Source organism: Zea mays, chromosome 5, assembly GCF_902167145.1.
Source record: "Zea mays cultivar B73 chromosome 5, Zm-B73-REFERENCE-NAM-5.0, whole genome shotgun sequence".
Taxonomy (NCBI): domain Eukaryota; kingdom Viridiplantae; phylum Streptophyta; class Magnoliopsida; order Poales; family Poaceae; genus Zea; species Zea mays.
Genome location: NC_050100.1, coordinates 224,721,505 through 224,745,144, shown reverse-complemented (window position 1 = coordinate 224,745,144; position 23,640 = coordinate 224,721,505). Strand labels below are relative to the sequence as shown.

Here is a 23,640-nt window from a genome sequence, read left to right as displayed (position 1 = left end):
TGAACTGCTTCGGCCTCCAAGTGATTCAGTCTTCCATGATTATAGCGCGGCTGAGAGCGATTGCCTGATCCAGGCTGAGACACGTTCTGCTTTGCTGGGGCATTGGGGCCTAACTGCTGCTGGGCTGCCTTCTTCGGACATTGCATCACCCAGTGACCTTGCTCTCCACAGTGGAAACACGCCCTGTTTCCAACCTGAGCTGGTGCTGCCTGACTGTTCTGCTGATTTGCTGGGGCAGGAAGACGAGGTGCCTGCTGATTCTGCCTCGGAAACTGACCTCCTGACTGATTGCTCTGACGGTTCTGGTACTGATTCTGAGGATACTGCCTTTGAAACTGCTGATGCTGCTGAGGTGGACGCTGATTCTGCCTGAACTGCTGAGGTTGATTGCCTGAAAAACGAGGGCGGCTGCTGCTTCCAGGCTGGGGTCCACTGATCTTGCGCTTACGATCTTCCATCTCCTTACGCTTTCTCTCTGTCATGATCGCTCTATCAATCAGGTGCTGGAATGTCGGGAAGGTGTGATTCATCAGTTGGTACTGCAGAGGGTCAACCAAGCCTCTCAGGAAACGGTACTGTCGCTTGGCGTCAGTGTTGACATCTTCAGGAGCATAGCGAGACAATTGCAGAAACCTGTCTCGGTACTCACTGACAGACAATGGCCCTTGCTTGAGGGCCAGGAACTCCTCCTTCTTCACTGTCATCAGACCTGCAGGCACGTGGTACTGACGAAAGCTACCCCTGAATTCTTCCCAGGTGATGGTGTCGGGGTTGGCATGGGTGGCGAGGTAAGACTCCCACCACGATTGGGCTGCTCCTCTCAACAGACGGGGACCATACAAGACTTTCTCCCTGTCATCGCACTGAGCGGTATGCAACTCCCGCTCCACAGTGCGCAGCCAATCTTCAGCATCCATAGGGTCAGAAGAATGAGCAAACGTTGGTGGATGACCTCTCATGAATTCAGCACGCTTGTCTCTGGGCATCTGAGGCATCTGAGGCTGAGGTGGTGCTTGCTGCTGCTGCTGCTGCTGCTGAATGGCGGCCAAAGTCTGACCGATTGCTTGAACTGCCTGAGTCTGCATCAGAAACATCTGCTCGATCGACATCGGGGGCGGGGGCGGCAGCTGCTGCTGGGGCGCCTCATCCTGCGGAGCGGCTCGCTCCTGTTGAGCACGCCTTCCTCCTCTGCGCCTGTTCTCTGACATCTGCAGAATGCAACCACACATCAGAACTGATCTGGCAAATCTTGCAGCATAAGAAAAGAGAAGAGAATTCCTCAACAGCACTGAACAGGTGAGCATCTTCACTGATCTCCAACACAGACCACACAGCTTCTCAGATAGAAAGGAAAGTGGAATAAAAGGTTTCCCAACTATATAACTAACTTTATTACCGTAATAGATAAACCAAAATGCAGGGGATACCCACACTCTGGTGACAATCATTACAAAGATCCAAACCAAACATAGTTCATCATGACAAACATAAATGCACAGGATATAGCAAACTACCCTGTCTAACTAAGACTAACTAAGACTGAGACTAACGCTAAGACTGAAGCTTCTATGCATATATATTTCGTATTAATTACAAGATCCAACTCTAACGATCTATGGTTCTAGAGTTATCTTGGTCTTGCAGGCGGGATTGCCATAAGACTGGTGTCCACGCTGAGGTGAGCGGTACGGGTGCTGAGTCCCAACGGGAGCGGGGGAACCACCATCCAGGTGACGACGTTCCGCGCGCTCAGCCCGCAGCAGGGCGATCTCAGCACGAGCCCTACTCAGCTCGTCTAATGCATGGTCCAGCTCCGTGTTTAGCACGGCGGCTAGGTTGACTGTGCTGCTCAACCTAGGATTGCCCTCACCGACGGGTGAGACAATCACGCCTCCTGTGCTGCCAGATGGACGGCGGGGGTAATACTTCAGGTCAAGACCGTCAGCTGCCCCACCGAAAACCGAGCAGTAGTGCGAAAGCGCACGCCGTGCAGCATCTTGCATGGCTGCCTCAGCTGAGTCCCGTTCAGAGATAGAATAGTGCTCTGAGCAGGCCTCTGCACCCTGGAGACTGTTCTCCGGGCAGCGCACCAAGCAAGTCGCCTCCCAGCGGTCCGGGTAGACCCCGCGACTATGCTGGTAGACCACACAGCGATACTCGACGGACCAAGTATGCCGGTCAAATGCCCGACATAGCAGGGTGTCGAGCGCATCGTGGAAGTGACACCCGCGAGCAGCGTCGCGAGTGATGGGTCGAGCAACCCATCCTTCCGGCTCAGGGTTAGCAGAGAAGTCGGTGTCGTGGCTCGAGCTGTCGTCGCCATCTCCGTCGTCTGGGTCTCCTCCAGCAGCTACTCCAGAAGCTGGGGCGCCCAGTGGTGGTGCAGGGGGCGGCTCCAGAGGAAGCACAGGGGAGCAGCTCCTCACAGACTCTATCTCCTGGTGGAGCGAGAAAGAAGAGCTCTGCTGCTCCTGTCGTTGACGCTCCTGCTCCTCACGCAGGCGGTGGTGTAGTCTCTCCAAGTGGCTGGACTGTCCGGCCACGGGACGGCGAAGCGGACGCTCAGCAAGGCGGGAGGGTAAGAAGGGGATGACTGACTTTCGTGCAGTGTGTCTAAGTCGAGCCATCTATAAAAGACATCGCAAGCAAAAGGGTGAGAACGGAATTAATATGACCAGCAAGTAATAAGTAAATGAAGGATCAGAATGAAACACAATTTTTTAGCAAGGTATAATATATAGTAGAACATAGGTTTGGTCGGTATGACCAACTTTTGAAGAGATATCAAAGTCAAGGTAGGGACAGAGGTCTATAATCCTTAGAACGACCATTCTACTCTAGGTTAGCGGTCCTACAGTCAGCACGGCTTTGATACCACTTATGTCACACCCGGTTTTAGAAGGCAAACCGAATGCGAACCATGTACGTGCCAGGATCAGTTATTCACGTACACAGCAGTTACATAATATGGACATCATCACACAGTGCTCAAAATAGTATTAATAAGGGAAATAGTCGATTACATCATACGTCTGAGACGTCCATATAGTTCTTACAATAAATCAAAGTGCGGAAAAGAAACGTAGATAAACGCGGCCTTCACAGGCAGCCGACTGGGGGTTGCCGCTAACCCACACCTAGAACTCGTCGTAGTCTTGGAACTCCTGGAAGTCTCCTTCCACGGCTTCATCTTCGCCTGAGCAGTGGTTGCAATGCTGACAACCTGGGGGGGGGGGGTTTGGTGTGTAGAGCAAGGGTGAGTACACATCAACATACTCAGCAAGTATCCTGTTTGGCTGTAGTGGACTAGCTTTATGTGGGGATAAGTCAAGCAGTTGCTTTTAGTTGGTCAGGTTATTACTTACTAGTAGAAAGCCAGGTTTTAACATTAACCCAAGTTATTAGCCCAATGTATCCTTTCCAAACGGAAAGAATACCACTTACCAGCACCATAACCATGATCAAAACCATCAATCTCATTGTCACCTGTACCAAAGTATCTCTGATCAAGTACCACTAATCACTGGAGCTCCCTTGGCCGCTCATAACCGTGAGCACGGCTGATATATCAGTTTTATAACACTCTGCAGAGGTTGTGCACTTTACCCATAAGCCGTGATTCCCTCTTGCCTCGGGCCGATCAAACCCTTAAACACTACCAAGGTGAATAGGCAGGGTCTCACTACGTAGCCTTTACAAAGATTCCTCGGGGCTGTAGCCGCCCGTTAGGTTTCCTAAATGTACCGCACTCCTCCCCAAGGGACAAATCAACCTTGGCAGAGCGAGCCGCATACACCGAGCCCCATTGACGGCACGACGGCGAAGCGAACTACACCCCGGATCCTCTAATTATTCAGCTAAGGGCACCCCATTCCACCCTCATGGTTGCACTGTTTTCCCGGGCGGTCATCCATAGAACAGGTCCTTACGGAGAGGCACTCGAGAAACCGCTCGAGTCCCCTTAAATGCCACAAGTATAATCATAAATAAGAACGGGAAAACAGCGTATCATAGATAACCACATCATGTTCATTGATTAGAGTTGAGCAATAGCATAAAGCTAAACGGTAATAATCCAACCCAAATAGGTAAACAAGGACAGGGATCACAAAAGCTAGTCAATCCTTAGGTATAAAGGTGTAATGCGGGGGGTGAATTAAATAATGAATAGGACAGAGATAGGTCAAAGGACACTTGCCTCCACCAAACGACTGCTGCTCAGGGGCTTCTCCTGCGAATTCCTCGGGCTCTTCGACCGGATCGTTCTCTATGCGATTGCAAACATACATACATCCATCCACATTTAATACAAAAGAACAGTACACCATACAAGGGAACAAATAAAGTGAGTATGCATCAAGTATGACATTTGACATTGCATTTGTTATGGTTAGAAAGAAACGGGAAAGGGTCTCGCAGGGGGTTAAATCTTATGCACTAACGATCAATTACAATTGGTTCTTAACAAAAGAATTCTGTTACATATACGCTAATGGAAACCTAATCACTTTAAGTTGATCAACATTGCACGAGATAAACAATTGACTACATGAATCAATTAGCATAACGGAATTTTAAATTAAACTTCCTATTTCCATGGCATGAACAATGATTAACCTACCTAAAATAAAGTAACTAGGATCACAGAAAGTAAATAAAATAAAATAAAATAAAAAAATAAAAAAAACAGGGGGGCGGTTGAACCGGCCCTAGGGCGGTTGAACCGGCCCTGCGCAGGGGCGGGGGCGCGGCCGGGCGGGCGGCCAAGGCGCGCGGCCAGGGGCGCGCGGCCAAGGCGGGCGACCGGGCGGGCGGGGCGGGCGGCCAGGCGGCCAGGGCGGGCGACCGGGCGGGCGGCCGAGCCGGCCATGGCGGCGGCCAGGCGGCCAGGGCGGGCGGCCGAGCCGGCCATGGCGGCGGCCATGGCGCCGAGCGGCGAGGGGAAAGGGGAGGGGGGATGGGGGAGGGAGGAGAGAGGGAGGAGGGGGGGCGCTCACCGGCGTTGGGGAGCGACGGCGAGGGGCGGCCGGCAGGGGGCGGCGGCGGCTTAGGGCAGGGGCGGGTAGGGGCGGCGGCTAGGGAGAAAATGAGAGAGGACAAAAAAATGAGAGGGAGAGGGAGAGGGTTTTGGGGGGGGAAAAAGGGGGGGCGGCATGGGCCAATTGGGCCCAAGGGGGGGGGGCGCCAGGGGCGGCTGGGCCGGCCGGGGTCGGCCCACAGCGCGGGAGAGAGAGAGAAAAAGAGGAGAGAGAAAGAGAGAGAAAAAGAAAGAAAAGATCTTCTCCTCATTTTCGAAATCCGATCTTTCTACATGAATGCATTTGCACTTTCAAAGCAATCAAAAGAAATGCAAGGTTCGGCATGGTGCATCAAACAACCTAAAGTACTTAGGGTTTTTCATTACACGGGAATTCCAAACCGAATCCCGCTAGAACTTTGGAAAAGGTCAAGGTTTAGCGAGGGGAAAAAGAAAAAGAAAAGGTAACGCCCGAATTTTGGCGAGTAAAGAAAAGAAAAAAATTCAACTGCAAAATTCGGGGCGTTACACCCGGCCGGAGGTTGGCCCGCCCATCCCTGCCCGACGTCCCGGTGGATCGGCTCAAGCGCTCCTGCTCCCTCGTCGAGCCTGGCCTGCACCCCGCGGGTTTGCTCGAGCTGTGGGTCATGGCCCCCCGCCTGGACGGGGACCACAGCTAGCTCCTGTGGGATGTCAACGCGAGGCACCGGCCTAGGGAGATCACCGTCCTCCGGCATACCGAGATGGTTGCCTTCAGAGGGACCCCCTAGATCGACGTGGAAACATTCGCGGCTTGGGCCGCAGTCCTCGTTGCCGAGGCTACGGCTACCGTCGGAACAGTCGGAAAGGCAGTAGTCGCATGCGGTCATGAAGTCCCGCATGGCACTGGGGTCGCCAAGTCCAGAGAGATCCCAACAAAAGTCGGGCTCGTCATCTTCCTCGGACCCCGAGGGCCCGTAGGTCGAGACGTCCGTCAGCCGGTCCTAGGGTGACCGCACACGAAACCCCAGAGGGTTTGGACTCGCCTCTACGAGAGCGTCCGCCAAAGCAAAGCTGCTTGGCGGGTCGAGGTTGAATCCGAAAGGCGTGAGATGGGAATCGGTCAGTACCTCTTGGTCGACGGGCGGTGATGAAGTCACGTCGGGGACTGACTGCACCGTCGTCTCAGGTACGAGGGTGACGTCCAGCAAGCCTTTCGCGAGCGTGCTGGCGTCGTCCGTTTGCTCGGAATTGGCGTGTCGCGGGGAGACGGCGCTCGTCTTCGTCTCAAATGTGAGGTCGATGCTCGACGCGCCCCCCCGTTGGGGCGCTGGCGCCGTCGACTCGCTCGACAGCCGACGAGGTGCTGCCTCCTGCTTGGCCTTGGTTGCCCCGCCTCCTCCTCCGTCGGTGGGGGAGGGGACGGGGCGAGCTCGAATGTTGTTCTTTCACCACGCGGGGAAGACGTCGTCGATTCCCCCGCCGGCGGGCGGGCTGTCGGCCGCCATTGTCGCTGTCGCACGGCGGGGGAAGGAGTTTCATGTCGTAGCTGTCGTCGAGGGACATGAACTCAAGACTCCCGAAACGGAGCACCGTCCCGGGCTGGAGAGGTTGCTGGAGACTGCCCATCTGGAGCTTGACGGGAAGCTGTTCGTCAACACGCAGCAGGCCCCTACCTGGCGCGCCAACTGTCGGCGTTCCGAGACCGGGGGGTCCCTGGGCCGACGAGTGAAATGTTGCCGCGTGCCCCAGCCCAGATGGGTCGGCGTGAGGCCGAGCGCGAAGGGGGGAGAAAGGTGGCCGGAGTCGGGCGTGAGAGAGGTGGAAATCCCGCGGCCTTCGTGTTTGTCCCGCGCCCAGGTCGGGTGCGCTTGCAGTAGGGGGTTACAAGCGTCCACGCGGGAGAGGGAGCGAGCGGCCTCACGCGAGCGTCTGTCTCGTCCTCGTCTCCGCACGGCCAACCCTCTGTAAGAGGGCCCTGGTCCTTCCTTTTATAGGCGTAAGGAGAGGACCCAGGTGTACAATGGGGGGTGTAGCAGAGTGCTACGTGTCTAGCGGAGGAGAGCTAGCGCCCTAAGTACATGCCGTCGTGGCAGCCAGAGAGGTTTTGGCACCCAGTTCGTGTGATGTCGTGGCCATCAGAGGAGCGCTGGAGCCTGGCGGAAGGGCAGCTGTCGGGGCTGTCGAGTCCTTGCTGACGTCCTCTTGCTTCCGTAAGGGGGGCGGAGAGCTGCCGTCGTCAGGGAGCGTGCGGGGCGCCATCATTGCCTATCTGGCGGAGCGAGCCAGATGGGACGCCGGTCTTGTTTCCCCGTAGCCCGAGCCAGCTTGGGGTAGGGTAATGATGGCGCCTCCTGTCGACGTGGTCGGTCTGCGCCCTAGGTTGGGCGATGTGGAGGCTCCTCCGAGGTCGAGGTCGAGTCTGTCTTCCGTGGCCGTGGTCGAGTCCGAGCCCCTGGGTCGGGCGAGGCGGAGACCGTCGGCTGAGGCCAGGGCTGAGTCCGAGCCCTGGGGTCGGGCGAAGCGGAGTTCGTCGTCTTCTGGGGCTGAGCCCAAGTCCGAGCCCTGGGTCGGGCGGAGCGGAGTTCGTCGTCTTCTGGGGCTGAGCCCAAGTCCGAGCCCTGGGTCGGGCGGAGCGGAGTTCGCCGTCTTCCGGGGCTTAGCCCAAGTCCGAGCCCTGAGTCGGACGGAGCGGAGTTCGCCGTCTTCCGGGGCTTAGCCCAAGTCCGAGCCCTGGGTCGGGCGGAGCGGAGTTCGCCGTCTTCCGGGGCTTAGCCCAAGTCCGAGCCCTGGGTCGGGCGGAGCGGAGTTCGCCGTCTTCAGGGGCTTAGCCCGAGTCCGAGCCCTGGGTCGGGCGGAGCGGAGTTTCCTATGGTGCCTGAGGTCGGGCCTGACTACCTGTCAGCCTCACTCTGTCAAGTGGCACTGCAGTCGGTGCGGCGCAGGCGGCGCTGTCCTTCTGTTAGGTCGGTCAGTGGAGCGGCGAAGTGACTGCGGTCACTTCGGCTCTGTCGACTGAAGGGCGCGCGTCAGGATAAAGGCGTCATGCCACCTTTGCATTAAATGCTCCTACGATTTGGTCGGTCGGCGCGGCGATTTGGTCAGGGTTGCTTCTTGGCGAAGACAGGGCCTCGGGCAAGCCGGAAGTATGTTCGTCGCTGGAGGGGGGCCTCGGGCGAGACGGAGATCCTCCGGGGTCGGCTGCCCTTGCCCGAGGCTAGGCTCGGGCGAGGCGTGATCGAGTCCCTCGAATGGACCGATCCCTGACTTAATCGCACCCATCAGGCCTTTGCAGCTTTGTGCTGATGGGGGTTACCAGCTGAGAATTAGGAGCCTTGAGGGTACCCCTAATTATGGTCCTCGACAAGGACGCTTCAACTGCCGACCAACCCGCCCGCTAAGCAACATTGCCAAGCAACCCAGCGAGGCGGGGCCGCTAATCAACCTGCCTGTCGAGCAACCTAGCAAGACGACAACCGACTCTCTGGCAAACACATCTATAGGAAGGAAAGCCACGATGGCACGATGAGACAGATCGTCACCAAGCCATGACCAAAGCATGGGAACAGTGTCGAAGGGCCTCTCTCAAGCACGACGCGTGGACATGTTCTGAAGAATATTCCCACTGACTGCTAGAACCAATGAGCCCCAGCCACGAAGACCTCATCAGCAGGGGCTCTACAATCACCCATACGCCGGAAGGGACGGGGCAATATGCCATTCCAGGTATACGCCTACGCATGATGAAAGATGACGCTGAGGGGATGACGGAAGATAAATCTATACTGAAGACGTTCCTAAACTTCACCACGAGCAGACTCAGCGGGACCCAACAAGCACCACTACATCTATATCAGAATAGCTATAGGAACCCGTATGGCAAACGGACAAGACGTGACGCCATACTTGGGGTACGACGGCACGCGACCTAGCAAATGACATCATAGGGGCTACGCCACTCAGGGCAAAATCTCATTTGTAAAGTCTACTCTTGAGCTATAAAAGGGCAAGACAACCCCATCTTCAAAGACATGATCCACGGCTTCACAGAAACGCTCAATTGTAACATGCTCAAAGCAATACTATTATTAGCACTACATTGTACTAGGACTCTGACCTGAACCAGTATAACCCCTATCTCAGATCCACCTCTGAGCCCTCTGTGGCTCACTATTCGGAGTGAACCCGCGCTAGCATCCCCGCCGAACACAAATCTTATTGTCCCCCGGTTTCCTAAACCACGATAATTTGTATTCTCTGTTTGCTGCACTTCACTAATTTTAGCTTCATATTCGAGGAAGAAGCTAGTCAGTTATACTCTTAAACTCCGCAAAAGTTTGATAGGAGTTAGAGTTTTCTAGGTTGTTCGACAATGTCGGGCATCTGCACGACAGTGCCGGACCGCGATAGTGATGGGCTCATAGCAGCACTATCGCTCAGGAATTTAATCTTTGATGGACAAGGAGACCGTCGTGTAATAGTCTACGGTGACGTGAAGGCACCCATGGTGGCCAAGTCAAGCTAGCTCAGATATAAGGCTAGTGAGTGGGTGATGATGATCAACTGACATGTGGGCCACCTCAACCAGTTAGGGTGTAACAAAGACCCAAAAGTACTTAAGAGACATACTTTAAAATTTTATGGATCAAATTAATACAATCGTACAAGTTTACTCAAACAAGCCCATAGATAAGTTGAACGTGATTATACCACGATAGCAACAGGGCACCAACGTCGTCATGTTCAGCGCATGGTTTTTCTATGTACAAGTCTCTTTATCATATATTTAGAGGTGTTTAAATGCACTAAACCTAATAATAGTGGCACGCCTTTCTCATATATTTAGAGGTGTTTAAATACACTAAACCTAATAATAGTGTCACGCCACATCGGCGCATTCGGTTTAGACAAATCTAATTTTAGACCCGACAAAGTTACAAGACTTGTTTTTTTTTTCGATTTCTTGAATTCAGGGAGCCAACAACGTACCAAAGTTTGAGGACCGATTCTGTATTTTGATAAATAATAGTACTTTCACAAGACAGCTAGATGCATGCTACTCCTATCTTCGTCCGCCAGAAAAGTCAGCTTTTGCTCGCAGTCTGGCCGACATGGCACTGCAGAGGATCTCCATCCGGAGAGGCACACAAGAATGAATGGGAAACGCTGAAAGCTTCCAACCATGCCCTTTCTGGCCACGTGAAAGAAAGAACCCATACTCAGATCTACATACACAAGACTCAAAAAAAAAAGGAAGGGGGGGTACCAGGAAATCAACATACCGAATTGTCAACCTACTCAGCCACTAGCACAGAGCGGCGCCTGCCTGCCTTGTTGTGGCATCCACGGGATATAACTCAGCCCTATTCCCAAATCCATTCAAACGCTGCACATATATATCTTCGACTAAACCATTGGCGCAACGCAACAAACAATAATAACTTGCATCAAACATGCTGCTCGGACTCAACAACGGCCCCCACAGTCCGTCAAACATATCTGGTATCATAGCCTCTCCGAACTGGCTGACACCCTCTGCATGATCATGGACTCCGCGGTCCGGATAGCTTCTGATGTTCCAGTAATCGTCACCTTCCTGCACCAGTGGGTAAGATTTATGGCAAAAACACATTATTTAGTTGTGTGGGTGGGTGGGTGTATAAAAGGAAATACCTGTCAGATGTCCCAGATATGAAGTCACCCCTATCCGATATCTTGATCCGAGCACCACTAGCCTGCATGGACAACAAATTGCAAGACGTTATTTAACTACTAATTTTACTGAAAACATAATGCATTCACGCCAAGGGCCACAGCAGTTTATCACGGGTTGCTCAAAACCTTTCTACTATTGGTGATCTTTTTGTCCCTAAAAGTAACGATGGCTCAAGGTATTCTTAAGCGCAATCTACATGACCAAAACAAGTTTTGAGAGCCAGCAGCAATTACCAATATACATTAAATGCAATATGTACAGTTACCTGAATAATCTCTGTTATGTTCCTTCCAGCACGTCCTACAACAGCACCAATGTGTTCATCGGCAATACCAATGGTCAGAGATTCTTGGGCTTCATTACTAGCAGGAGATCTCATAGGTGTACTGGGCTGCAAAGTATCAACAGAAATAGTCACAACTCAAATTAATCCAACAGACCAACAGTATAGATATGCATGATAAAAATATAAAACAATTAGATTGTAGCAGTGGGTGAAGTTCTTTCATGTTTTCCACCAAAAGCCACACCCACACTTTCCACGGCATGCACGACCTAAAAACTACACAACAGTTCACAGAAAACGTAATAGCTTTTCAGACATCTCAGCATACAACCAGTATTGCTAAGTCACGAAATTTAAGCACATAAATATCAAACTCCACAAAAAATAGCACATGCAGATTAAATCAAACATCTACAGCAGCTCATTAACATCACTCTAATGTTAGGTTGCACCAACAAAGATCAATACTGCAAATGAAAATACTAGCACGATATTACCTTAAAATTCGAGACCTCCAACTTGTACTATCAAAGTTTGTCTCCATGAGATTTCTTTGAATTTGTTCAGAACAGAAAATATAACATGATTACATTACAGGACAGTGTTTCTATTAGATAACATGTCATGCATATCAGCCCTCCAGGCTCCAGACTACCACTCTAATGCATAACAAAAATAAAACATAGAATAGCTCAGTTTCAACAAAGATGAACTGAATGCATGCATGTTGCACCTGCAGAACAAGTCCACAAGTGTGAGATAACAAGCAGAGCAACCCACAGAGAACCCCCCACCTTGTTGTTTTGGTACCTTCCTCCATACCCGTTATTAGGTCCATAGTTCACAGCATTATTATATGGCACCTGCGGAATCATATAACCAACAGGAACACCAGGGTAGCTTGGGAAAGTAAGACCTGATTAAATTTGAAGAAAGGAATCAATTCCAGAAAGTTGTGATTCTATAAATAATAGAAATGGCAGGCTTCACCATGACTGGCAAAAGGTACTGCAAAACCCACATGTCAATATGATGCAAGAAAGCTCACCTATGTTTCCAAGAAATGCATGCTGTCATGAAGTGTGAAATGCAGATGTGATACATAGAAGACAGATGTAAGGAAGAGGTCATAAGGAGGCATTTTCAGATATACATGTGGTAACATAAGTAGTCATAGATAACAGGATTCACCTGCATATGGAAATGGGGAGCTCAAATTAGCTGGGTAGTGAACATCCTCAGATAACTTTTTCAGTATCAAATCTATCGCATTCATCTGATTATCAAAGGTTCCTGTGACTGTAACAAGCCTATCATGCAAACCAACATAATTGTTATCCTGTGGCGAAATTTTGATTCCAGCATGTGATTCTTCAATAAATGACCTGAAGAGAAAAGAGAACATACCAACTTTCAACATGCAGAGCAATGTAAAAAACGAACAGATATATAAAATGGGAATATAAATGAGTCACAAGATATTTAGAACTGGAAAAACAAATTTACCAGCAAACAGCTAGAAGACTATTTGCAGAAGTAGGAACAGTATGCTTCTTAATTAAGTAGCATGGTTAATTTGTTGAATCATCATATAGCACCGGCTTGTGAATAAAATTAACTACCACAATGGGAACAAAACCACTGATAACACAACAAAGTAGAACAGGTCTATGAAGATATACATACTTTATTGTTGCTCCACCTTTACCAATTATCCCGCCACAAGAGCTGTTAGGAACTACAAGTCTAACTTTAGGTCTAGCTTCAGCTTCATTGAATTCTTCACCCTGATAAAGTAACTGGAGAACATCAATCATCAATCATGAATCAGTCGCTTGCAAATAAAATGTTTTACCTCAGCCAAAAGTTTCTCAAGAATCAACTCCATGGCCTTCATTACTTCACCAAACAGTCCAGAAACCATGATGATTCTGTCATTAGTACCAGGGAAAAACTCATGGCTACGTGATAACTGAATACGAGCCCCAGATTGGGACTGAAAGTCATTAATAGTTGATCCACCCTTGCCAATGATACATCCTGCTGACGCATTAGACACCAGAAACCTCAAATGTATTGGTTTCTCCTTGTCATCTGAGAAGGAAGATCAATTGAAACTTCAGAAATATGTTGAGTCTCAATAGTTAAACCACCATGAATTTAATCATTAAGTTTGCGAAGTTAAAAAACAGCAAGGTTGATGCATATTTCAGTTGAAACTGGAAACCACCGGTACAAGTATTAACTCAGTTGAAGACTAAGGATGCTATGGCTTAAATAATTTCAGTTAAAAAACCACAATTCTATATAACAGTAAGCAAGTATATCCAAACTGCCCGTACACAGAGCAGAACCAATGTACACAACATACTATGTGGATTAGGACATAGGATGGAGTATTAAGCTGACAAAACTATTTCACATAGTGGTTGAAGCTTTACCCTATCTTCTGACTTCTAGTGTTTTCATATAGGTTACCAACAGAACTGACTACGTAGACAAGTGTACAGTGCTAAGGTACCTTTCAACAAGAGGAATATAAATGATCATAGAAACAACTTTTAGTCTATGTGCAATTACTTGCACAGAGTCATAGATCCCAAGTAACATGGTTTAAGCATCACCAATTAGCGTATTTTCACAAACATAACCAGTTGAAAACTTTAGTATCCCAACATTTTCAGGATAGCAGGCACTTTTGGCATAATTATTTCCATCCAATGACCTGCACTTAATGACTTAATTCAAACAGGACCATATATCTGTAACTGAAACTTCTCTTTAAAGAGAGAGAGAAGGGATAACTTATAACACTAAGTTTCGGGAGTGCCATCATTATACTAAGGTCATTCTCAATGGATAGTTTCATCGCACTGTTTTCAAGGATGTCATATCAACATTTCTCTAGGTAACTATGTATCTAGAGTTCTTCTTAATATAATGATACGCAGCTCTCCTGCGTTTTCGAAAAAAAAAACTATGTATCTAGAGTTTCATCCCCATAAAACTCTCATCTTTCATGAAACTCCCTCATATCTCTCTTCATTAACTTGTATGCCATGTCATCCTGTTTGCTTAGGTGGCATGTCATTTAATAAGAATGAAACTCCTATAAAACTCACACTGAGAATGGCCTAAGAATAAGTTTAATAATATAGCCAACAGTGAGCTTTATAATGTTATGTCATATATAGACAACTAAAAACATACTCATATAATAACTCTCTAATGATATAAGTTGTACATTTAAAAATGGGTCCATCTCTTTCTCTCACAAATTGTATTAGAGTCCGTGAATAGCCCGCTTTCAGCTGGCTACTTAGTGGGCAATCCGCTTTCCTTCTCTCTCCATTTCTCTTTCTTCCACGTCACCATAAATAACGTGGTGTCACATTTATCATGGCATCCTGCAGTTAAATGTCCTAACTTAAGCCTGTCATGCCCAGATAATAACCCGCATCATTATCAGCTTCCAGTACATTATGTGCAACACATGATGTGCACCGGCGTCAGCAATCCAACCGAGGACAAATATTATTACAGATAAACCAGCACTGAACCGAACGTCGTCCGCAGTGACGTTTATCATTAAGATTGGAAGTGGAGACAAAGGGCAACCCCGTGAAGGCGATCCTATGGGAAACGCAGCTCAAATCGCAGCGCGCCGATGGCGACGCGACACTGGCGCCGGCTACTGACAGATCTCGAGGCATCGGGGCGGGAAGCGGATGCCCAGATCTCACGGATCCAGGCACACGAGCTCATGGGCCACGTACATACAGACGCCGGGGAGAGCGAACCTGCCAGCACCCCGCTCGCGCGACGGGACGGAGAAGGGAGAGGGAGGCGCGTGGCAGTTACCTCCTTCCTCGGAGGGAGGCTGCTGCTGCGGTGGGGAGCGAGGGGCACGCTTGGGGGCGGATTCCGGCGAGGAGGCGTAGGGCGAGCCCGGGGCTTCCATCCTCCGTTCCTTTGGCGGGGCGGGGCGGGGCGGCGGCGGTGGGTGGCGGAGGCCGATGCGGGAAACTCTAGCTAGATCTCCCTGGGCCTACGCCATGGCTTCCAAGTGAAGTGCGGAAGGAGAGCGATGGAGCGGGGGCTGGTTGGGCTTTTTTTTTTTTTTGGACTTTATGGGTGGACCGTTTTCTGTTTTTGGGCTTGCCGTCATTTGCGTGCTGCTTGCTCCCCATTACCGCGAGTCCGTCACAGGGTAGAAAACCGTTTCTGGTAATCGTATCATTTTCAAAAATTATCATATTTCAATTTTAAATTTCAAATATCTATCAATATGTATTATAGTCGTCATTGAGTAGATTAATTATAAAACCAGGTGTATATATATATATATATATATATATATATATATATATATATATATATATATATATATATATATATATATATATACTACTTATTAAGACGGTAAGAGTAGTCTGCCGTTCTGCGATCTTAGCCGTCCATTCTATCCTGTAAACAATCTCAACCGTCTGATCCCGACGTCCGATCCCGCACAGCCATCAGGCACGCAGCGTCCCGGCCGCTTGCCAAAAACCCTAATCTCCAGCACCCGCCGGCCACCGCTTGCCTCCTCTCCTCTCCAATTCCTCCACCTCCTCTCCAGCGTGGCTCGCGAGGCCCGCGCGCCGGTGCAGAAGACCTCAAACAGGGGCTGCATGTGCTCCGGGAACGGGGAGGATGGGTCCGGGGAGGGGGAGTCGTGCGCGGGCACATCCAGCGCGTGGAAGTACACCGCCGCGGCGTCGGGCCCCCAGCCGTGCAGGCGCGTGCGGACCTCCCTGAGGCGCGGCTCCGGCGCGGCAAAGTGGACAGGAAGCCCCCGCGATGTGAGGAGCAGGGACAGGTGCAACAGCTGGTTCAGGTGACCCTGCGCCGGGACGACACCGTCACGATGGCCACGGCGGCGGAATCCATCCGCCGGGCTGGGGGAGGCCTTGGATTGGATCTGTCGGCAGCTCGCGGCGCCGCAGAGACACCGTAGTACACGACGGCACATGCAGAGTCAGACTTCGAGGTGGGGCTGTACCTCGACACCATCTGGATGCCCGCTCCCACCCTCGGCATCTCTTCCTTCCATGTCGCCACCAAGCCCAGCTTCCATAGGTACGTCTCTCGTCCTCCAGGATCTTGTTCCCCTCGGCTCCCCTGTGGGGGTGTGGTTCGACTGGGCACCTAATAGGGTTCTTGGAGAGCGGCCGGTCCATGGCACAGCGGGGCGAGCTAGGGCGGCAGCTCCCGCTGAGAGGCCCCCTCAAAGCCCTAGAGGCAGACATCCACCACGCTAACGCCATGTAAGCATGGATACTACTCACTCCACCTTGGATTGTGCGCTATTTTGGGCAATTCCTCCTTTGCTTGCGCGTTTAATTAGATTTTTTTCGAATGACCACACACGCTGAAATTGGGGAAAGTGCGATGGAGGTATCCCAGTTTGGAAAAGGACGTAATTTGTCCTTGAGTAAGGAACCTTGTAGCGTGGACTCCTAGGGTTGGTAATTTAGTAAATTCACCCTTGTTAATCAACGAAATGAGTAATTTAGGGAGTTCACCTGCGGTTATGCTAGGGATTAGGGGGAAAACCCAATCGGTATGTTGGCCAGCAATAATCCATTGCATTTATGAACAATGCTGCTTTGCCCTAACGACTTTTCTCTATTAGGTCTCGTTTGGGTGCCCATGTATTGATATCAATCCGTGTGTTGGAGTGGTTTGGTGTGGAATTTAAACACTCCCAACACATGTGGATTGTGTTGGATTAAGGTGAATACATGGGCATCCAAAAGGTCTTGTGTATGTTTCACTGCTGCTGTGATGATTGGTTAGGTTGGACCAATTCCAGGGCAGATGCTATTCAGAGGAATTATGGTGGATCATGTGTGCAGATGAGGCTGTCGTTCAGCTCTCTGGCTCCATTGTTCTTGTACTTCATCCAATGGTTGGACTGCGGCTGCTGTTATGCCCTTCCCAGCTATTTAGGACTATTTCACATTCTCATATGCAAGGTAAAATTGCAGTATGTGGTTCTGAAATTTGGACCTTTTATATACATTTTTTCTATACAGGAGACCTGGGTTTCATGCATTAAAATCTGTTATGTTTTGTTTTCGCAGGTTTATGCTGATGGAGATAGCTCAGTGTCGACATATGAAAGGCGGGCAAGCCTTAGGGAATTCTATGGGGACTGGTAATTACCTCTCACAATTTTCATTATCTGTATGTGAATTTGGACAGGCTATGCAACTTGGATATGGATTTCGAGTCTAATTAAAGTGCTACATTTTAGTTATTTAATGTGTAGCCAATAAATTAATACTACAATGTATGCCCATGTGTTGGTATAACTTTTTGTTGGTATAGCTTTGCTTAGTGATATCTTGTTGTTGGTACTGGTATAAGAGATCAGAGTCATGCCCTTTCTGTCGAGGAAGCCTCAAAAGAATCCGCTCGACAGACCTTTGGGTGCTTACAAATTCCAACGATGTCATTGACCCTGCACATTTAGAAAAGGAAAACGTGAGGCATTTCTATAGCTACATTGATAGCTTGCCCCTAATACTTCCTGATAGCATTTTTTTTTCTACTACGAGTATCTACTATAACGCCGAGGCAACATACATCAGATGTGTAAATTGGGAAAAGCAGACGAAATCATGGTTTTCTTTTGTAGATGAACCCCCTCTCACTCTGACCACATGCATGTCTATTTACTCATAGGCTGCTAATGTAAACATTAATGCATCTGTCAATAAAGTTGTTAGGAGATATATTTATTAATATTGTCAAGTGAATGGCCTTTTTCAAAAAAAATCTACCGTGCCCACATCATGGTAGAAAAAGTCTCTTAGTTCTGATCCATGTATCAACTTTTTGTTATTTCTAGGTTTGTGTGATTGAAGCAAGTGCATCTTGAATCTCAAGAAGGTGAACTGCAGAGGGCGGATGTTGTTGTCCATCTCAAAAGGGGTATTTCTATCATTGACCGTTCCTTACAAGCTTACTTTAACCTTACCTTTTTCAAATTCACTTGTTTGCATATTTTGATTTTCTGCTTCTATATAATTCGTGTTAGGAAAGGATACAACTAGAGACTACTCGATTATACAGGCAAGCTGGTGTCAACCCTTTAGCATGTTTCTTGAATTTTTGCCTCCTAAACCATAATGACTATTTTATTTTGTGCTTCATTCCTAAATAGGAATCCTTTTGTGTGATATTTGTTTTTTCTGATATAGTACTCCCTCGCAAAATCGTGCAACGCTACCTGTATGGATTGGTCTTTACCCGCCAACAGACATGCCCATGCACCGGGTCTGCACTTTCCGCCCCGTGCACCAGCAAGCATCTACACTGCATCGGCATCAGGCTTGGTTTCGACGATGAGATCTTCGTCGTGAGCAACCTCACGAACACGTCCTCCCGATGACTTCCTTCATTTGAGGGAGATGGGGGTGAGTCTGAGTATTTACCTAAGTAGATAATTTTGGTATTGGGTATTGAATTGAATGATTAATCTATTGGATCCCTCTCGTCCATGTTTTTTTTTGCTATTGGGAATGATTTGAGTAATTTGTTGGAGATGCACTATACGTGTTCAGATATGGCTACATGCATAATAACTTGAAAGTGTTTTTATTCTAAAAAATAACTATACGTTGATTAATAATTTGTTGAGATCAAATTAGTATCCTTAACTCCAAATAGCTTGGTCTTCTGTGAAGTTGACCTATGGCCTTCCGTTCGTGCTTAAGGCAGGTAATCGTGTAGAAAGCTTTATTTTTTCCTAGGGTTAGATCATAGAACATTATTGCTCTACTGCTACTATTTCTTTTGCACTACGTTCCATCTACATCTAAAGATTTCTGTCATGAGTCACTGTATCACATGAAAATAAATGTGACGACGTTCCTATACTTTGACTGGCAGATGGTGTTTCTGAGTGATGATGAAGGTGCATCTGGTGAAACATGTTATTTGCCTTCATAGCGTTTGACATTTTCAAAAAAGTGTAAATTGGAAAGTCTTGCAGGTTTCTTTGGTGAATGATGGCCCTGTGACGATGCAAATCGACTCACCCTCACCGCAAGATGCTGCTCGGTCATGGTACATTGAAATATGGAGTGCACTGTACTGTAGGTAAATTGGTTCCAAATCTGTGCTCCCAGGTTAGTGGGCTCCTCTGCATTCAGTTAGTGGTTTTCATGTTCTTGGACGTTGTTCTAATATTGAAATGTCCTTGGTTTAGACAGTGATGACTCGTTGCATCCAATGTACAAGGTGATGTTTTTTTTACTTCTTGATAAATATCTATTATTACCATTTCAGATATTTTTCAGGCCAATCATGTTTCTGTGTATCTTGTAATGGCTTCATTCTTCAAGCATTTTACCTTATCAATCCATTCCTCGTTCTGCTGGTTTGTTAAATTGTGTTGGTTTCATGTGCTATCTGGAAAATGGTTCTCTACTTGTGCAAGCTCTGTACCATGGTTGATATGTGATGCTATTTTATTATCAAATTGCAGGTGTGTCAGGCTTTCTACTAAGGCTGTTGGAGTTCAAGATTATTATGGCTTGCTAAAAAGTATATTACTGTGGTATGATGGCCTCTGTCTGGTTTAGTAATCTTTATGTCAACTTCTGCAACATAACAATCGGGCCCAAGAAGCTGCTGAACAGGCAACACTTGCTCCTTCGATTGGGTCATCCATCGAGGCAGCTACTGGCGTTGTGTATAATATTACTCTGGTGGGAAGGACATCACTTTGCAAGAAGTGAACAAGGTGTCCCAGGTGCGTGTAGGATTCCTTAGAAATTCTTTATTGATTCTACAATGGTGTTTTAAGAGAAGTTATGAAACGTTGGGTGTCTCAAATAGAAGAACCAAATACATAGTTGTTTTAGATAGTTTTGACCATATGTATTCACCTCTTGCAGATTGTGACAAGCCTATCTAACCCATATGTGAACATAATTTTTGGTGTCGTCGTTGATGACCGTTACACTGGTGAGATACATGTGACAATCATTGCGACAGGATTTCCACAGTCCTTCCAGAAATCCCTTTTGGCGGATCCAAAGGGAGCACGTATAGTGGAATCCAAAGAGAAAGCAGCAACCCTCGCCCATAAAGCAGCAGCTGCTGCAGTTCAACCGGTCCTTGCTTCTGCTTGGTCTCGAAGACTCTTCTATTATCTATTATTCATGGGTTTGTTGTTCACATGAATCACATATAGCTATGACCTTTGCTGCATTTAGGTTGGTGCTATGCTCCAAGAATTAGAAAAGGAGATTGATGATGTGGATGCACAAATTCGAAATCTTTGACAACTGCTTGATAAGTAAGTCACTCCTATGTATGGATCTTTTTATGTCGTGTGCTTCTCAGTCAGTGCATTTTGTTGCCGAGTTCTACCTGATAGGGAAACTTGATGCTATTTTATGTTAATTTAAAATCGGTAGTAGCTCTGTTGCCCTGTCAAAACACAGTTCTGTGTCACGACCAATTTAGTTTTAATGTACTCTTATTTTTTTAGTGGCTGTTTTATGTCCATCATTTGTCTTGGACTTTGTTTTCCTTGTGATATATCAGCCGAGACACTTTTTTGAGTGTATTTATAAAAATCACAAAAAGTCATGTGTTTCTGTGATCTACTACCTCACCATATTTAGAGGATCATTTTATGAAATGCACTATTTCATAAACTCGTCATCCTTGTGGAGTCACTGCAAAAGCATGGTTGCAACTTCCTATTATTCTAAGGCCTGTTTGTTTCTATGACCAGCCAACATGCGACCGCGATTAAGCGAACGCGGCTCTGAGGCTGTGTTTTGGAAATCACCCAGTCATGTTCATTTTCTGATGTAGACACGTTCGTAATCGACTGTTTGGCAGGAATATTTTGCATTTTCCGCTGAAATGTTTCTTACAGTGTTTATATCTGCCTGCGCAATTGCACCTAGCAGTTGAGGAGTGCCTCTTTGGCTCTTTTCGCGTAAGCATTACAACGTTTACTACCTACATTCTTCATGTGTTTTCTTGGCTTACTCGATCGCGAAGTATTAATCTCTATTTCTGACAGATGGCTTGGCAAGATTATACTAGAGACTTGTATTTCTCAGATCCATATTTGGCTTAGGTATGATTCTTGTGTCACTGCTACATATATTTTTCCTAATTATTGGAGGTACTTCCATTTAGCCTTGCGGTAATATATTCCTATAACTGTATAGCATGCTGGATATAAGGTCAACTCTGATATTTTTTTCTCATATAGCAATAGTTAATTCAACTGAACTAAAAATGCTGCTCAAATACCTTTGCTTTTCTACACTGTGACCAAGCTTTTTTTCAGGTCTAGCATGCCAAATGGACAGCCAAAATGGCTTCTTTGTTTCATACCAAATTATCCTATGCTTATCTTCATGCTTACTATAGCGATCTATCTTCTTGTAAGTTGCCAACATCAAACCCATCTCATTACTTATTGGGGAAGAAAGTTGTTTCATTGAACAGTCATAAAAAGGATACTCATTTCATTATCTAAGGGTGTTTGGTTTAAATAATAAATCCATTCTAGAATGAGGTGGTGCATCATCATGAGTTCATTCTACAAATTTGGTTTAAATAATAAGCCTTTTTTTGCTTGTTTATGTGAATCTCAAGGCGTGGAAGGAGTCGAACTGGGGAACAAGAGAGAAGGACCCCGCTAGCCCCATCCTTGGTGGGAGGAAGAAGCTAGCACCACCATTGCAGCAGGAGGAGGTGGTGGATCCAAGCCTACGCGACGGGTTCAGAGCGAAGGCGCTCCTCGGTAGACAAGACACCAGCATCACTGATACCTGCTCCCTGTCCTGACGGTAACAGCCATGTCCAGCCACTTTCTTGTCAAATGCATCCATCTCTTTTGCTTTAGCAATTAGCATGGGCCCTTCTCAATTTTTGATGGAGCAGTTGGCGTTTGGGAATAGCACCAATGATTATTATCTTTCCTAGAGCAAATTGGCAGTTGATAGCCTTGAGATTTCAGCGTTACTAAGACATTAATTAGTGTAATCTAGATGGAAACTTTCCTTGCATTATTTTTCAGCTGTAACTTACCACAAGATTAAGTGGTTTTGGGATTATTTATTTCTCAAGACCAGTTTATTAATTAGTTTCATTATATTCTTATCAACATGCTCTCTCTCATGAGACATTGATTAGTGTATTATGTATTCTGGATGATGTGTGTTGTGCCATACCATGTATTTGTTCTGAAGAACAGTTAATTCATTAGCTATTTGGGCTATTATTTCTAGAATATGGTTGCTTAGATCTTCCAACTTATAGTGTGTTTGTAGCTTCTGTAGAAATATATTCAATGTGTGTTCACATATTTTTAGAGATTTGGACACCTTACAAAGGGTAAGGATTACGAGGATCCACCAGACTCTGCATCGGCGTGCCCGCGGGCTAGATGGCCATCAAGGAGACACTACTGATGGAGGCGCCATCTTTGGTAGCTGAGGACAAATTAGAGTTTGTCTTCCGGTGCAGTTTATACCTTTTCCAAATTTACTGCATCACCGTTTATTGCTTTTCAACATGTGAGATTGTGATTGCAGTGTTAAACTATTCATATTCTGCTTGCTTTTTGCATATTGCATCACCGTCCTTTTTTTGGAGTGACTGCATTCTATGGATATTTAGGATCATCATGATCTCATATTTGGAGAGTTCTAATTTCATATTTGAGTAGGAATTTTGGATCGAGAATAACAAGGGAGGTTTATGGAGAGAGTATCGAACACAGAGAGAGATGATCGGAGGTACTGGAGCCACCTATCCACAAGGTACTTTGTTTTTGTTTTCATTTTTCCGTAGTAAATGTACTCATTAGAAGGAGCGAGATGGTCTAACTAAAAACAGTTATTTGAGTAGGAATTTTCTTATGTTCTTCAACAAGACAATAATCTGATCTTATACTCGTTATTATTTTTCGGTGAACATTTAATGTATTTCTTTTGTTAATGAATTGGTTGTTGGTACATAACTAAAGTGCCATGTTTATATTTTAGATTTCACGTTGTTGTCTATCTTAAGCAGATTTGGTGACTAGAGGTAGGTTGGAGATTGATTTCTGCTTTCCTGCTGGTTCATACAACCTATTCTTCTGACTCCATTTGGGTCGATCGCATAAGCTGATGGGCCACAAAGGATGTTGTTTTGAGAATATCCATGGTTGGGACATCAAATGGACACAGTTGGGACATCAAGTTTAGACGAGGTGACGAAACTCAAGCTCTCTATGATGCAGTTTGATCGTACGCATACAAAAGACACATTGTGTGTTGATTCAATCCGTATATACCCAAACATCACGGATATGAGGATTGAGAGAATCGACCAAGTATTAAGAGTGTAGTCAAATAATTATTATATTCCTAATATGTTATCGTCTTTATTTTAAATGTCATTTTAGTTCATTTGTTCGCTTGGAATGTTTCACATACAACATGCTTAGAAGTATTACTACTATTTAAAATGAGGTTTATTCACATGTGGGGGTAAGAGTTGTTGTTACCTGATGCTTAGTAGCTCTATGTGCTCAGTTGATTGCAGCTTCAAGTGGATCAAGCCATAGTA

At 47.1% G+C, this 23,640-nt stretch overlaps 1 protein-coding gene and 1 pseudogene across 2 annotated transcripts; one reads left to right on the top strand and one right to left on the bottom strand.

Moving 5' to 3' along the window:
• Positions 1-10,164: 10,164 nt before the first annotated feature.
• Positions 10,165-15,083, bottom strand: LOC100273088 (Protein BTR1). Its single transcript, NM_001254882.2, has 8 exons — positions 14,860-15,083; positions 12,854-13,092; positions 12,685-12,785; positions 12,190-12,383; positions 11,793-11,914; positions 10,978-11,103; positions 10,670-10,731; positions 10,165-10,592 (listed from the first exon to the last, which is right to left on the bottom strand). The coding sequence occupies exons 1-8, from the start codon at positions 14,957-14,959 to the stop codon at positions 10,502-10,504; spliced, it is 1,035 nt and encodes a 344-aa protein (NP_001241811.2). The 5' UTR covers positions 14,960-15,083; the 3' UTR covers positions 10,165-10,501.
• A 986-nt stretch (positions 15,084-16,069) lies between these two features.
• Positions 16,070-23,468, top strand: LOC103628911 (tubulin - FtsZ superfamily protein - Cas1 acyltransferase pseudogene; annotated as a pseudogene). Its single transcript, NR_161174.1, has 12 exons — positions 16,070-16,307; positions 16,856-17,018; positions 17,127-17,200; positions 17,897-17,979; positions 18,086-18,120; positions 18,308-18,464; positions 19,043-19,804; positions 19,950-20,353; positions 20,908-21,007; positions 21,095-21,151; positions 21,368-21,464; positions 21,679-23,468. The product of NR_161174.1 is annotated as a tubulin - FtsZ superfamily protein - Cas1 acyltransferase pseudogene (transcript).
• The last annotated feature ends 172 nt before the right edge of the window (positions 23,469-23,640 follow it).

Excerpts from the sequence above, each read along its gene's own strand:
- LOC100273088 (NM_001254882.2), bottom strand. The coding sequence starts at position 14,959 with ATGGAAGCCCCGGGCTCGCCCTACGCCTCCTCGCCGGAATCCGCCCCC. Across the intron at positions 11,104-11,792 it reads GAAGGTACCAAAACAACAAG|CCCAGTACACCTATGAGATC; the intron begins GTGGGGGGTTCT and ends GATACTTTGCAG. Across the intron at positions 10,593-10,669 it reads ATATCTGGGACATCTGACAG|GAAGGTGACGATTACTGGAA; the intron begins GTATTTCCTTTT and ends CCACTGGTGCAG.